Source organism: Amblyomma maculatum, chromosome 5 (assembly GCF_055883805.1).
Source record: "Amblyomma maculatum isolate TAMU_Amacu chromosome 5, ASM5588380v1, whole genome shotgun sequence".
Taxonomy (NCBI): domain Eukaryota; kingdom Metazoa; phylum Arthropoda; class Arachnida; order Ixodida; family Ixodidae; genus Amblyomma; species Amblyomma maculatum.
This window is the reverse complement of record NC_139348.1, coordinates 47235627-47250606: the sequence shown is the minus strand read 5'-3', so window position 1 is coordinate 47250606 and position 14980 is coordinate 47235627. Positions and strand designations below refer to the sequence as shown.

Below are 14980 nucleotides of genomic sequence, written 5' to 3'. Positions count from 1 at the left end.
CTATAAAACATAAGTTTTGTAGCCAGAAACATGTTACATGCCTGTGCTCGGCCAAAAATTGATAAGCGGTGCGGAAGAAAAGCCTGAGCATAGCTTTGGAGTGCGGTGACCCGCTATTTCCAGTAATGCCCACATAAAACTTGAATGCATGAAGGGGAACTCCAAGGTATTTCGGGGGAACACGAGACCATTCAATTCCAGCATAATGAGCCGGCATTGCTCCCCATGAACCGAACCGCAGACCCGAACTTTTAGACTTATTCATTTGAGTGCCAGATACAATGCCAAACTGCTGAATGGTGGTTATAGTTTTGTCAATGCTGGGTTTGTCTGTGCAGAAAAACGCCAAATCGTCGGCGTACGCAAGCACTTTGACTTCATTACTGAAGGCAATATAACCACGTATACTGTGGTTTTGCAGTACACTCAAACAAAGTGGCTGTATAGGTAGAGGGCGAAGAGTAGCGGTGACATAGGACAGCCTTGCTTCACGGATGATCGAATTAGCACAAGCTCTGAGAGGTGACCATTAACAATCAAGCGAGTAGAACAGTAGTCGTAATAAAGTTGCACCCCTTTCAGTACAGTTGATCCAACATTTGCACGCTCGAGAAGATAAAATAGAAACGAATGCCGGGCACGATCAAATGCATTCGCAAGGTCAATCGGGAGTAGAGCAAGCTGCTCATAAGAGCCAGAGCAAGATACGAGAATTGTACGTGCAATATGTATGTTATTTTTTATGGAGCGTCCCTTCAAGCCACAAGTCTGATGAGGGCCAGTGAGAACCGTCATGGCGTACTGTAAACGATTTCATAGTACTTTCGCAAAAATTTTGTAGTCCACATTTGCCAACGTGATTGACCTGTAGCCATTGTTACGTTTCGCCACCGACAAGCGTGTCAGCTGACGCGGCCACGGCATAGCAACAGGCAGAACCGCGAGCGGATCGGCCATTTCGGTGCCGCGCAACGGTTCCTCCCACGGGCAAGTCTCGACGTGATCTTGCCACGCGCCAAATGTGTGTGGGTGCGTGTGTGTGTGCAAACGCCGGCCAAGCCCGGAGCTCGAGGGAGAGTGCGTCGCCCTCGCCCGTCTGCAGGAGGTGGAGGAGATGCGGTCGGGCCACCAGCGGGTGCGTGCGGCGCTCGCTCCGGCGAGCTCGTGCGTTCCCGCTCTCGCCGCGCTCTCGTCAGCCCTGACCGTCCCTCACGTATTCGTGCGTTCTGCTCGCCCCCTTCGGTGGTTCAGTCCTCCCTGCTCCAGCCCGCTGGTGCATATTCCCTGGGCCATCGTCCCCATCTCGCTGGCTTCTGCCAACCTTCCTGCTGCCGTGATGCCCCGGACCCGCGACTTCCTTCGCGCACCTCGTAGCTCCTGCGTGCGCAACCCAGTGCTGCAACCGACTCCAGGATCACCGGACCCTCACAGTGCGCCCCTCCCGCCCTCGAGGCGTCGACCCAGTGCTGTGCCGGTGACCTGGATTTCCCCGCGGCACCCCCCTCGTCGCCTCCACGTTTGCGGCGCGGCCCTGCGTTGGACCGGGCTCATGGCTACTGCGGCGGCCCACTGAAGCTCCTCCGTGGGCGCAGCCCTGCTGGCCACTGCCAGTCTCCCGCGGCCTTCACGGTCCGCGGGCCCTGACGCACCCGCGTCCCCTGCCGCTCCAGCGGTCCCCCCTCTGCTCCGCCAGCATTCCCGTGGGCCTTGTGCTCACGGCCCTCGACGCATCGCCTTGCCAGCGGCTTCTCCAGCGTCATCCGCCGCACCTCTGCCACGGCAGAGGTAAATAAGCAGTCCTCCCTGCTGCCGCCCGGATTCTCCAGAGACACAGCTTCCCGTGGGCTCCCTGCTCGCGGGCCTCGGCGCGCTGTCTACAGACGGTCTCCTCAGCGCCACCCGCCGCACTGCTGCCTTGGCAGCAGTCTATCGCGGTCCCCTCCTGCTGCGGCGGTTGCCCCAATCGCCGTGGTGTCCTGCTGTAACCAGCAGTCCTTCCTGTGCCTCGCAGAGGCGCAGTACCAGGCTTCGCCTGGAACACCCGCAGGCGCTGCTCGCTGCTGCACCGGACTACCGACCTGCCGACGTTCACCGGGCTGTTTGCTTGGTGCGGGCCAAGACGACAAGACGATCTCTACCCCCCCACCCCTCCCCACATCCCACTTCCCCATCCCCCGGACACCGAGAGTGCCGCCGCGACATTAGGCCGGCATAACCCGTGTCCGGTTCCTCCCACCCCCCGTGAGTATCCCAAAGTTCCCAACCAACCAATCAACCACCTGCGATTGAGTCATCCCGTCTTGTCCAAACGTATTGGGCTCTCTCTTCCCTGTGAGGGCTCCCCCTTTCCCTCTGAATTGGCAAACCTATAAAAAGCGGCGGCCGACTCCGCTGAGACAGAGACTACTTTGACGCGCCGTTGGCACGACGCTAGACACCAGCTGTGTGAGAGTGTCTGTAATCTCTCCGGGTCAGCTTCACTGCCCGTTTCTTCATGAGGTTGTAGTAAAAGTTGTTTCGTTAGAAGACGTCTCGTCTTTGTTGGGACCGTTGATGCCATCCGCCGAGCCACGGAGCCGCCAGGCCAACGCTACCGAGGGGCCGCGAGCCGCATGCAACAACTGGGGAGCAGCGGTGCGATACTCAGGAGCCACGCGACCCAATCTTAATAACTGGTAGGCAGCGGTGGGACGACCCAGCCGTAACCGTGGTCGGAAGGACGAGCCAGGCGATGCCGTCGTCCAACAACTGGTGAACAGCGGAGGGACGAGGACGACCAAGCCGTGACCGTGGTTGGCGAAATGAGCCAGGCCTGACCGAGGTGCAACATCTGGTGGGAAGAGGGGAGATGTCCGAGGCGTGACCCGTGTAACAAGCAGCTCAGCGGAAAGCCGGGAGCAGTGCAACGAGCCCTGTATGATGACTGGTTGCCTGCAGCGGAACGGCTGCGTTAGACTCTTGACTGCGAGGTTTGGTGAGTGCGGGACTTTCTTCTGAGTTTTGCCAGGCTTTTGTTAAGTAGAGACCAGAGCTGGTAATTGTGTTGTCGTTGTTGCTGGATTAATTGCAGCAAGGCAATAGTGGGCAGTAGAGAAGGCAGTACTCGGAACAGCCATGGATTTGGATTTGAAGTCGTTGCGCAAACCGAAATTGCTGGAGCTCGCGAAGGAGTCGGGTCTGAATTTGTTAGACAAACTCAGAAAACCAGAAGTGTTAAAGGCTATTCTTGGGTTGGAAGCTGAAGATGACGAGCTTTTGGAATGCCTTGAGATCATTGACGAACGTCACGAGAAAGAGGAACGTGAACGTAGGGAACGTCACGAGAAAGAGGACGCCCGCGTAAGGAAACTGATGCAGCTGGAGATATCAGCACATAGAATGAGCGTGGAAAAGATTAAAGATTTCAGTGCCATTAAGTGTAACGGTTCAATACCGCGAGACAGTCGACCACCGTTCCTCATCGCCGAGGATGTGGTCGAGTATTTGGCAGACTGAGAATGTCTGCAGAAGTAAACGTTTCGAGCGAGATAGTTGGGCACAGAAGTTGGTAGCTCTTCTCTCCGCTGAAGCGTCGGAAGAAATCAAGTGCTTGGTTGGCGACCGCTTGAAAAATTATGATGCACTAAAAGAGTCATTGCTGATACGATATCAGATAACGCCTCATGATCTTCGGAAAAGATATGAGAGCGAGAAACATTCTGACACGACGTACTTTGATTTGGCGTATCAGGTGAAAGCCGCTGTAAGCGAATTGCTAGATAGTGCGGAAGTTCCGGAGCAAATCGAACTTGCACCTGAGTGTGAGAAACAGCTTGGGGAAGCGGCCAAGCAAAGTGACCGCAGTAGTGAGCCGACCGATCCTCGAACTGAAGAGCATCGTGTTACCTTGGTCGAGCCACTAGCTGAGACGGTTAGCACAGGCTTAATCGGCGAGAAGTCCGAAGTGATGCCGTTAAGCGAGGTGAACTGCACGCCGACCCAAGTAGCTGTAGGAGATACAGTTCCATCAAATGGGTGTGGGGAACTGGTAGTAACTGAACCGCCTCTCGAGTTAAAAGCAGAAGCTTGTGTAGAGCGTTGCGGAGATGGAAACCAGCTAGAAAATGGGAAAATTGCGGTTTCCGAAATCAGCTGTGTCGTAGAGCAAAGCACGCCGAAAAATGAAGTGCCGATCAGGGAAACTGCGCAGCCCGCGAGTTGTGATCAGCCAGGGCAGACCGACGCTGTAGAGAGCGAGACTTGCGAAGGCGACAGCGAACGTCCAGAGCAGACTCAGAATCGTTTGTGCCCCGAAACCACGCTAGGTTGTATTCGCGAAAGCAACCGCAGTGCGAACGCGGATGTAGCACACATGGCCCTCACACAATCCGAAGCGCCCCAGCTGTCGAAGGAGCTTGATCGTGCGCCGGTTAGCTCTGAGCGAGGCGACGTACTGAGTAGCGAGCCGCCAGAGCAAATGCCTAGAAGGGGAACTGACACGACTGACGTCATCCGTTGTCGTTCGGACTTGACTGGAAGTGAGTCATTCGCTGCTGGCCGCGAATCAGACGCGGCACCGCACTTTGACCACTTTAACGACACCGGTGCCCTACTAGCTCCAGTTACCGCTATCGTGTCAGATAGCCTCAAAAGAAAGCAGAAAGCCGGTATTCAAGTGCTGCCAACGAAAAACGCGGAAGGGCAGGCGCGAGAAAGAATGCTGCCATCGTAAAAAGAGCAAACTCAAACGATTGCGAAAAGAAAGAAGAAAGCCTGTGTTCCAGTGCTGCCGCAGAAAAAAGCGGAAAGGCAAGCGCGAGAAAGAATGGAGCAATCGCGACGGCGACTATCCCAAAGGTGCAAATGCGCCCCTGCAAAGAAAATGCGTGACTAGTGTGCAACCCGTAAGGAGAGGGATATGTTGTTCAGAAAAGTGAGTGATTCATCCTCATGTGGTTCTTTGCACAGAAACAGGAAGGTAAGGTTATTCCGTGAAACCGACAACCCAAGCTTTAGTGAAAAGGACGATCTCAACGGTAATGCCGATGACTTAAGTCGGAGCCGATAACGTGAGAAGAAGCCTGTATTCACTAGTTGGTGTTTTTCTTCCTGACATAGGATTTTGAACATATTGTATTGTATTATCTTTGTTTGAAAGTGGTGTTTTTGCAAGCGCAATTTTCAAATTTGTGGACGCGTTCCAAGTGCTGCTGAGCTGGCCTTTAAAATAGATGGGGGCATAAGAGGGAAATAGTCTGGCATGACTTAGTGAAGATTGTGCCGTGCTTGCTGGCTGAACGGTTGAGTTTTTAGCGTGGTTGTGACGTTGTGGGTTGTCATAAAACGCTCCCGAAGACAAGTTGCAGAGTGCCTTGAGAACCAGGACTGCCAAGGAAGTCTCCGGGCTGTTCGGGCTCAAGGGAAGCGGAATCGGACGACCCCGGCTAGCAGCAACATCCCGATCCCTCCGGACAGCGGATGCAGTCCCCTGCCCTTCGGGATCTCCCTTCCCCGGCGGGGCAGTCTGTTACGTTTCGCCACCGACAAGCGTGTCATCTGACGCGGCCACCGCATAGCAAGTCAGAACCGCGAGCGGATCGGCCATTTCGGCGCCGCCCAACGCTTCCTCCCGCGGGCAAGTCTCGACGTGATCTTGCCACGCGCCAAATGTGTGTGCGTGCGTGTGTGAGTGCAAACGCCTGCCAAGCCCGGAGCTCGATGGAGAGTGTGTCACCCTCGCCCGTCTGCAGGAGGTGGAGGAGATGCGGTCGGGCCACCTGCGATTGAGTCATCCCGTCTTGTCCGAACGTGTTGGGCTCTCTCTTCCCTGTAAGGACTCCCCCTTTCCCTGTGAACTGGCAAACCTATAAAAAGCAGCGGCCGACTCCGCTGAGACAGACTACTTTGACGCGCCGTTGGCACGACGCTAGACACCAGCTGTGTGAGAGTGTCTGTATTCTCTCCGGGTCAGCTTCTCTGCCCGTTTCTTCATGAGGTTGTAGTAAAGGTTGTTTCGTTGGAAGATGTCTCGTTTTTGCTGGGACCGTTGATGCCGTCCGCCGAGCCACGGAGCCGCCAGGCCAACGCTACCGAGGGGCCGCGAGCCGCATGCAATAACTGGGTGGCAGCGGTGCGATACTCAGGAGCCACGTGACCCAAACTTAATACCATCCACCGAGAGCAATTTTTCTTTATCCGTACTCTTTGGAATTAAGACTGTGTGATTCCTAGTAAAGGACTGAGGAAGGACCCCCACATCAAAACTTAAAGCGAAAATCTACAGCAAGACAGGACTCAGCAAAGGTTTAAAAGTTTTATAAAACTCGCATGATATGCCATCAGGGTCAGGTGTTTTAGAGAGGGGTAATTGGTTAATTGCGTGTTCTATTTCTTCCAACGTGAAAGGACCATTGATAAGAGCACAGTCATCATCTGATAAAAGCCTAATAAAAGCTTTGAAGTTAGCTAGTAGATCCGTATTAGAAGTAGCAGAAGCGTCACTGAACAGTGTCGTGTAGATAGCTCACAAACACAGAGATTATCTGATTCGTTTTCGTTACTAGGGTGCCATTGGACACCATTACCAGTATCAATTGCAGTAGCTTAACGGTGCTCGAACTATTTTATTGCGTATGCATTTTAGTTTATGCACTGCAATGTGCACTTAAAACCTAAAGGTTTATTGACTTCCTTTTTGTCGTGTTTTATTTTTTAGTGACGCCACCCGACACACCGTTGCTGCAGTTTTCAGGGAATGACAATACGCGTCACCTACCATGAATTCGGCCAATCCACCACTGGGGGTATGTGCCATTATAACGAGGGAGAAGAAGTTGGGGGGAGCTCCTCCGTTGTTGCAGGTACACCCGAGTGCTGAAGCAGCGCGTAGCCCGGCAGCTATGGGCATCCTCCTATCGCGGGAACTGATGCGTTCCCCTACACGAGTGATCAAGTTTGTGCCCGACAGAGAAGTCGCCCCGCTCACGTCACTGGACGAGCTCCTCGGGTACAAGGACCAGATTCTGTGCGCTGTCGAACCTCTGAGGGATACCATTAGGCGAGGGAGGCCCCATGACCCCAGGATTCTCTTCTGCCACGATATGATGGGCGGCTACCTCGAAGACAGGTAGGTGGTGGTGGTGAAAATGTTTAATAAAATAGCTACGTGGAGGTTGCTCTAGGGTCAGGCTTAGTGCCCTTCCCCTCACAAACACTACACTAGGTGGAGTCCCTAGTAGGGGACCCCTATGGAGCCTACATCACGTTTGCATTGAGGCTCCCAGAGACCCCACACTCTAAAACAAAAGAGTGTAAAAGGAGGGTAACTTCGGGATTTATGCTATCTGAAACCGCATGGCTTAAATATACCCTGCGCAATCACCCGCACGGAAGACGTTAGTCTCTCTCGCATGACTTTACACCATTTCGTCCCTGCAGCTCAAGCAAAAAAAAGTTTGCCGCTTGTTTCTTCTTTTTTTTTTATGATGGTAACCGGTTTCAAGCTGGGTGCGGCTGTGTTTCTACTTCCCGTCCGATGTCCTTTCAAGAGCTACCACAAAAGGACCCCCCGTTTTTCCCCGGAGGAGGTGGGGAATCGTCGAAAGCTGGGAGCATCTTATCTTCTTACAAAAAGTGGTGCTTCCCTCTTCACCTCCCCTCCCCCCCCCCCCCCGACACCCCTGTCCCGTCTTTTGACTCCTACGCGAGCCTGACCGTGGAGGGAGCAAGGCCGAACTCAGAACAAGGGCGGACAGACAAGTGTGTACGCTGCAAAACAGGGAGAAAGGGGAGGTGAGGGGGGAGTGGTGGTGAGGCGAGAAGCGAAGCAGTTGCTTTTTAGTTTTGTTGCTTTTATTCTCAACGCAGCGTCACGTGTTCGTAGTTGCTTGAGCCTGCCTGCGTTCCCTGCGACTCTGCGAGTCCGAGAAGACGACGACGGCGATTGCCGCACGAGTCAGCGTTCGTGCTCTTTGTCGTTGGTACTCATCTGTGTTTTTAGAAAAGTTCGGTTGCTCTCAGCGATTATTTCATCGAGTGCGCTCATCGATGCCTCACTATGAAACGACTTCGTGAAAGTGAACTTCGGAATGAAACGGCGGATGGCTGGTCGTCGCGGTGGTGGTGTTCCAACGGATCCTTGGCGCCAAATTTCCGCCGCGCATGTAAGTGACGTTTTACATTTCGTTTTACGTGTTTTTCTGTGCTATTTAACTTGGCCTGAACATGTTTTGTTATTGCTTACGTCCGCGACGCTGCTTGTTTGTCTGTGAAACGGCCTCTGAACACGACGTCTTGGATCCCAACCTGAGCATACTACTCCCTCAGTTCAGACTGGAGGAGCGGCGCATCCCAAAATTTTCAGATAGTCACGACCTTTTTGCGGGATGTTAATGGTGCATTTTTAGTCGTCTACGACGCTCACAAGCATATCCCGGGGGCGAAAGTATGCGTCGACGAGCGCTAATGCAGTCCCGGTGATACGCATTGACGTGTTTGCATGCCGCATTATTTTTGCTCGCTGCCTACAATCGATTTTGATCGTCCGTTGTTGCTGCTTTACGGGAACGTTGCCATAAATGCGGGAGAGCATGCAGGGTGATGGGTTAAGTTTACGGTTCTTTTGCCAGCAACCTGTACGTTCGAAGGCAGCGCGCTTGATATCCTAAAGTCACGCTTTCAAAACGCCGATTTAACCCCGCAGTTTTGAGCTGATGGCGTCGAGACCAGAGGTGGGACCGAGCCGATTCGTGTACATGTATACTGTCGCAGTGACGCAATGTGCAGGAAAGACATTTCTCACGCTTTTTTTTTTTCGCTGCAGGCTCAAGTCCTTCGTCTCGTCTGCGCAAGAACGTAGACTGTCGTTTCTTCAAAGAATTTGAAACTGGTCTCTGCTATCCGTGCTGGTAAGTCCAAAGCATTGTTTCCGTCCAGAAAGGGGCGTTTAAATTGACACGCGCACTTTTGTGGCACATATTGCTGATCACTGACATCTGCCTCAATGTATACTGCTTGGGATTCTCGTCGGAGAATATTTATGTCGCGTGCCATGTGTGTGTCTCCTTGCGTGTTGCCATTTTCGCTCATGCCGTGCAATATGGTGCACGCCCAGACAGTGACTTATCAATTGAGTTTCATTGTGTCTGAGGGCGTGTGCGAGTAAATAGTGTTATTTAACTTGCTGATCACTTATGTTAAGAACTGATAATAAATATTGGACTCGATCAAATCACTTAACAAGTGAAAAATCTGGGTTAGCTGGTGATCAGATGTCTTCAGCATTGAAGCAAACCATGTGTCACCCCTTCTCTGCTTTAAGACTGACTTTCTTTTTGTAATCGGTACATAAAAAGATCAGCGCAAAAAAAAAAAATAACGGGGACAAAGGAACAAAAAATGACAGGACGGGCACTGAAATACGTTTTGTGTTCCTTTGTACCTGTTTTTTTTTCTTTTTTTTTCGCTGGTCTTTTAGGGTGTAAGTATGAACCAACTGGCCCAAACAGCTATTTTGATTAAATGTGCTAATTTTCGTTAGCGAGCTAAGGAAAATTTTTATATCACTAATATTTTTCATTTGGGGATTTGCTGTAGTTTCTACTCAGCTATTTCCATTCTGAACTTTTCAGCCTCCTGACCCATAGAAAGGAGGCTATGCCTGACCAATAACAACACATTCTTTTCCTTCTGTAGTTTCTGTTGTCAGACATTGTGTTATACTCATTACAACAATTCACTGGTACTGAGACATTCTCTCATTGAAGTTAATGTGTATTGTCATTGTGCTAGCAGTTTGTCATAAATCTGCTATTCTAGTTTATTTAAGCAGTTATTTCGACTGTAAAGAGGTGGCAGATATTGTTACAGATATATCTAGGAACAGGAGTTGTAGCTTTTAAGCTCACTGTCAAAATTTTTGAGTCATTGTTTTGGCATGTGTGGTGCCATTACTTTTTGTACTATAGTTATGTATGTACTAGTTACGAGTATCATGCTAATGTTATGAATGATACCTTTGCTGCAGAGGAGGAATACGGTGTAGAAGTGCTGTTACTCCTGCTTCTAAAGATCAACCTGCTTTCTTCAGCGCTGGACGACTACTTATGGCAAGATTTGTGTGGTATGTATTTTTTGACATAGCTGTGGCATTGTGGTCTGTTCATTGGTGCTTTATGTCTATCAAAGAGCATATTTTTCTATGCTGAGGAGCAATAGCCCTGGCATTACATTGATTTTGGAACCATTCAGTGCTATTGAGCAAGTTAGCAAGGGAGGAATTTTTTCAGTATGTAATCGATCTGAACATGTTGACTTCTTTTTATTGAGTGAGCTGTTAATGTATGCCTCTTTTCTTTTTTTTCTTCAAAACCTAATATTTAAATTGTTTGCACTTGGTTCTCAGCAGTAAGGTTATGTTCTCTGATGGGTGTAATTTTCAACAACTCACATGCTCTTATGTTGCTAGGTATGTCCACAATAGAATGAAACTAAAAATGAAGTACTGCAGGTGATATGTAATGGACGGTATTTTAGCACTTTCAGCTTTATTGTTTCTTTTGTGTTCTTTATATTGTTTTGTGCCATTTGTACTCAGCGTATTTTCCTTGTGTTCCACCACTACCATTTAACAAATATATATATATATATATATATATATATATATATATATATATATATATATATATATATATATATATATATGCCCCCACCCCTTATGTCATGTCTATGGGCCTATAAAGGGAGAATGAATGAAATTAAATTTGCAGTACAATTAGAACTGGATTGTGCAGCACAGTGGACATGTCTGTGGTAGAGGATAATGGTCGAATGGCTAATCAACCAAAATTGACTTAACTTTTGCATTTTAATTTTAGGGGACAGTATTATATACCAGAAATGAGGGTCCCCAATATTATAGGTGAGCCCAGTTCTTAAATTTTCTGAAAGAGCAATGTAGTTCAGAATATTGAACAAGGAAAGGCATATTTGAAAACTATTGTCTTGCTTTCCCACATTGCATGTAAAAAATGTTGCTGCACTTGGTATTGTTGCCAGAATCATGTTAGCTTCTTCTGCATCATCAAAAACACAAAATATGTCTATATTATCTGAATAAGAAATGTCAGCAACACCCTTTTTTAGTTATGTAATGTGGAAAAACCAACTTACAAAGCTTTTAAAGGAATATTTCTGATGCTCATTATGTTAGACCACATAGATGATTAGGAGGGTTTTAGGCCTAGGCTCACTCATTAATAGCCTTCAATTTTGCAGTTTTCATATTGCCTCTTATAAACAAAAAGAATAGATAATTAAATCTAATCCTGAAGCTGTACCAGGTACCCAAAGTCCACATTGCTGCACAACCCACCGGCAGAGACTGCACGGGTGTCTCTTCATAGTTTATGATTTGCAATCTGTAAAGGTAAAGAACATAATCTTCGAGAAATTTGTTGTAAACACTTTTTAATAATCATTCTTGTATAATATTGGTCAGCATTTACAATTTCATTAGTTAGGCATCTAAAGAGATAAGCAGTTGACAGTTCTGGCAAATTGCAGTTTATGAGAAGTTTTATTCCTGCTGCATGTGCTGCGAGCATTACATGAAGCAGCAATACATAGAATCTCAAGCTTTGTGGTTTGTTCAAGGAATTATAGGGGTATTGAAGTGTATTGTTTTTTGCCTCCTGAGCAAGATAATGTAGTTTTGAAGTGAAACGGCAGTCTCGAGAAGTTTTTGGCATCGGCATAAGCTGATGTGTGGTGTGAAACTAGCAATGAACTTATGTAAAAGTTGCCTTTTATTGCCATGCTTTACATAATTCTGCATCTGTGACATCACTGCAGTAATGCACATGTGCAGAAGGTGCTTTGGATGTGCTTTGCTCTCATTGCTCTTTTAGCATGAAATGTTCCATCTTTCAGAAGTGGTATCCCGCATTTTATAAGGCATAGCCTCTGTGGTATATTCATGCCTTTTTCCAGGAATGTAAACTGCACTAAAGGCAGAAACAATAGAATGGCCTTAGACATACCCCTGCAGGAGCAAGCTCTGCAGGAACAAGCTTCATTCGTTATATTCATGAGAAATGACAACGAATGCAAGAACAAAAGAACCTCCCCCATCCCTCCCCCCCCCCCCCCCGCCCCCCCAAAAAAAGAAGAGATTTGCAGTTGTCACTGTGATGGATGATCAGATGACTAAAGACAGTGTAGTCTCAGGAAAACATTAACACTATAGGCAACATAAGATAATGTCATGAAGGACCAGAGGCAGTGTTTTCTAGGAGGGAGAGACCATAGTGACTAGAAACAAGACCACTGGTATGGTCAGGTGTGAAAGCAAACTATAATGTTTGGGTGTTGGAGTGGAAACCAGCAAACAACAAAGGTGAAAGTGAAGGTGATAAAACAAAGTTTAACATAAAAAGCTAATGATAAAAAAAAGGAGAACTGCACATATGAATGAGTAGAGGGAGGGGTTTTTTAAATCACATCTTTTGCCTTTATTAGGCTAGCTTCTATTTTATCAATATGTTTTCATTCATATTTCTTTAAATGACCCTCGGGGTAGTCCAACATCAGTGATGCCTATGGCTTGACCCTGTTCCTAACAAGAATATGTCTCATTGTATATTGTGTCTTATTAAGCATATTGTCAATTTTTTCTGAGATTGCAATTGCTAGTTGTCTATGTGTGTGTGTTAGTGGCACAGGTAAAACTCAGATTTGGAGAATTTTCATTGATCTATATATTGTGTGAGTTCACAATTCTCATTATATAAACACTTGGAAGCCTGTACTGGTGCACTATTGCCATCTGTCTTCCTTTTTACTTGCCCTTTGTGCAGTGTTATTTTTATATGTGAATTAATTACTCCATAAGCATGTTTTGTGAGACTTTCTTCGTGAGTAACCGATTACAAGTTCTCTTTTCTATGCAGGTCAAATACGGGGTACCTCCCTGCCCTGACTGTGCGGAGAAGATTATCCAGTCCCTTGCTGCAACTTCGGTGTATAATGAGGTGAAATAAACACCATGGTATGTTATCTTAACCGATTGTTCTGTAAATTCTTTTAGTTCACTCTGCAACATAACTTACGGCTTGAACACAACATGACACAGCCTACCTCACCTGAAACATTGCTCACTGTCACACTCCAGACGACACAAAGATATTGCAATGTTTCAACATAATCTTTCCTTCCAGAAAATCTTGAAATGTATTGGTTAGCTTTATTCCTGCTTCCAGTGACCAAGTTTACGATGCAGATTGGTAATGGTACTCTTGTGTGGATAGCATATATATACCACAAGATGATGCTTAGATACCCTATGTAATATGGCATTACTTTAAACTGCTTGGAGGGCAACGTTATCCTTCTCCTGGTGGTATAAGTTTGCACCATAAAGGTGCAAAACTTTGCGCTCTTTGTCGTAATATAAATTTATACTCTAAAATGATAACTTTGCACCTGTACATACAGGATAAGTTTACGTTGTCAAGGTGCGAACTTGCACCTTTGATGCAAGGGTATGCTTATGCCATCGACAGACTAAAACATAGGCCTTTATGAAAGGTACAACGTTATGCCTAGGTAGAATACAGTTACACTGCTTGTGAAGGTGCAAGTTTATGCTACCAGAAGCGTAATGTTACACTACATGCAATGGTATAAATACTTAGTCTTCCAAGACACAGCGTAACCTTACCCCAAAAAGGTGTTAGCTCAGCGACAAGCAGTTTACCCCCCAAAAAGACTAAGATCACACCTTTTTTTTTTTAGAGTGCAGTGGCTTCCGCTGCCGCCATTGCTCGTTTGACCAACGCCTTTTGGGCTTACTGGTCGGAGCAGGCGAGTAGGATCGCCTCCCAGACCTCCCAGGTGTGGTTTGGGTTAGGTGCAAAGGCAGGGTTGGGACGCTTACCACTTAGAGTTTCGGGAATATCTTGGCGGCGTAGCCTAAGCCTAGAAAGCTAGACAAGTTTGTTTTAAGTACAATTGTGAGCCGCCGTTGTGATGTAGTAGGCGCAACTTTCTTGAAGCAAGCCAGAGAATGTGGTGATACGTCTAGGCGTTCTGTTTATCGTCGCGCTGATCAAAAGAATTCCGATCATTGAGCTGCGCAGTCAGGAGAAAAAACATTGCTTAAGTAATAAACTTAGATAATGGTATTCCGGGATAGGGATAAGTAACAAATACTGACCCCGCATTTTGCGCACGAAACAAATTATGTACTCCCCAAGGTTAGCCTACAAACGGGTAACTAAGATAGAGATAGGCGCACGATACTCCCACGGTTTGCAGTCAGAGGGTAGTATGCAAATGACAAGCGATGGGAATATTTCCAGCCAGTACTGCTATAGGTTCATGTAGATATTGTCAGACCTGCATAGAGCCTGTAAAGGACATGACAAAATTCTTTAGCTGTCATAATGTATTCACGGGAATAAGGGATGAATAAACGAAACGCTCTAAATATCGCGAATTTGGCGTATTCTATTATTCTATGGAGGAGGAGGAGGAGGAGGAAGAACATTTATTTCCGCCGAATATGGTGCAGCAGCCACCTACGAGTCCGCACGCAGGCGTCCGGGGAGGCAGTCTGTCACACCGCGGCCAGAGGACACCCGGCCTCGTCTAGGAGAAGAGGTCTTCAGCCTCGGCCGCCAGGCGGACGGCGAATCGCTGTGTTTTTTCGTCGGAGCTTCTTAGCGTGGTCTCCCATTCATCGCAAGTTTTAATCGCGTTGCGCCCTGGGGCACGAACGCATCTCCATATTATATGATCTAATGTTGCCACGTGGCCGCAAAATTTACAAATTTCGGTTTCTGCACCGTCCCTCTTCCGCCCTCTGGCACCCGTCCAACTCCTCCACAGGGGCGAAAAGAAATTTCGAGCTTGGAGTCTTCTCCAGTCGTACGATTCCTTTTTACTCAGGGATCTAACCGGTGGCGGATATATCCTCCGGTCTTTCTTCAAGTTGTCGGTTACA

General features: G+C 48.0%; 1 protein-coding gene across 1 annotated transcript in view; it reads left to right on the top strand.

Moving 5' to 3' along the window:
* Positions 1 to 6878: 6878 nt before the first annotated feature.
* Positions 6879 to 14980, top strand: part of LOC146188248 (cytosolic endo-beta-N-acetylglucosaminidase-like) — a 71752-nt gene continuing 63650 nt past the window's right edge. The window contains exon 1 of the mRNA XM_084605010.1: positions 6879 to 7105. Within this exon, the coding sequence (XP_084461136.1) occupies positions 6879 to 7105 (227 nt within the window). The remainder of the gene's footprint in view (positions 7106 to 14980) is intronic.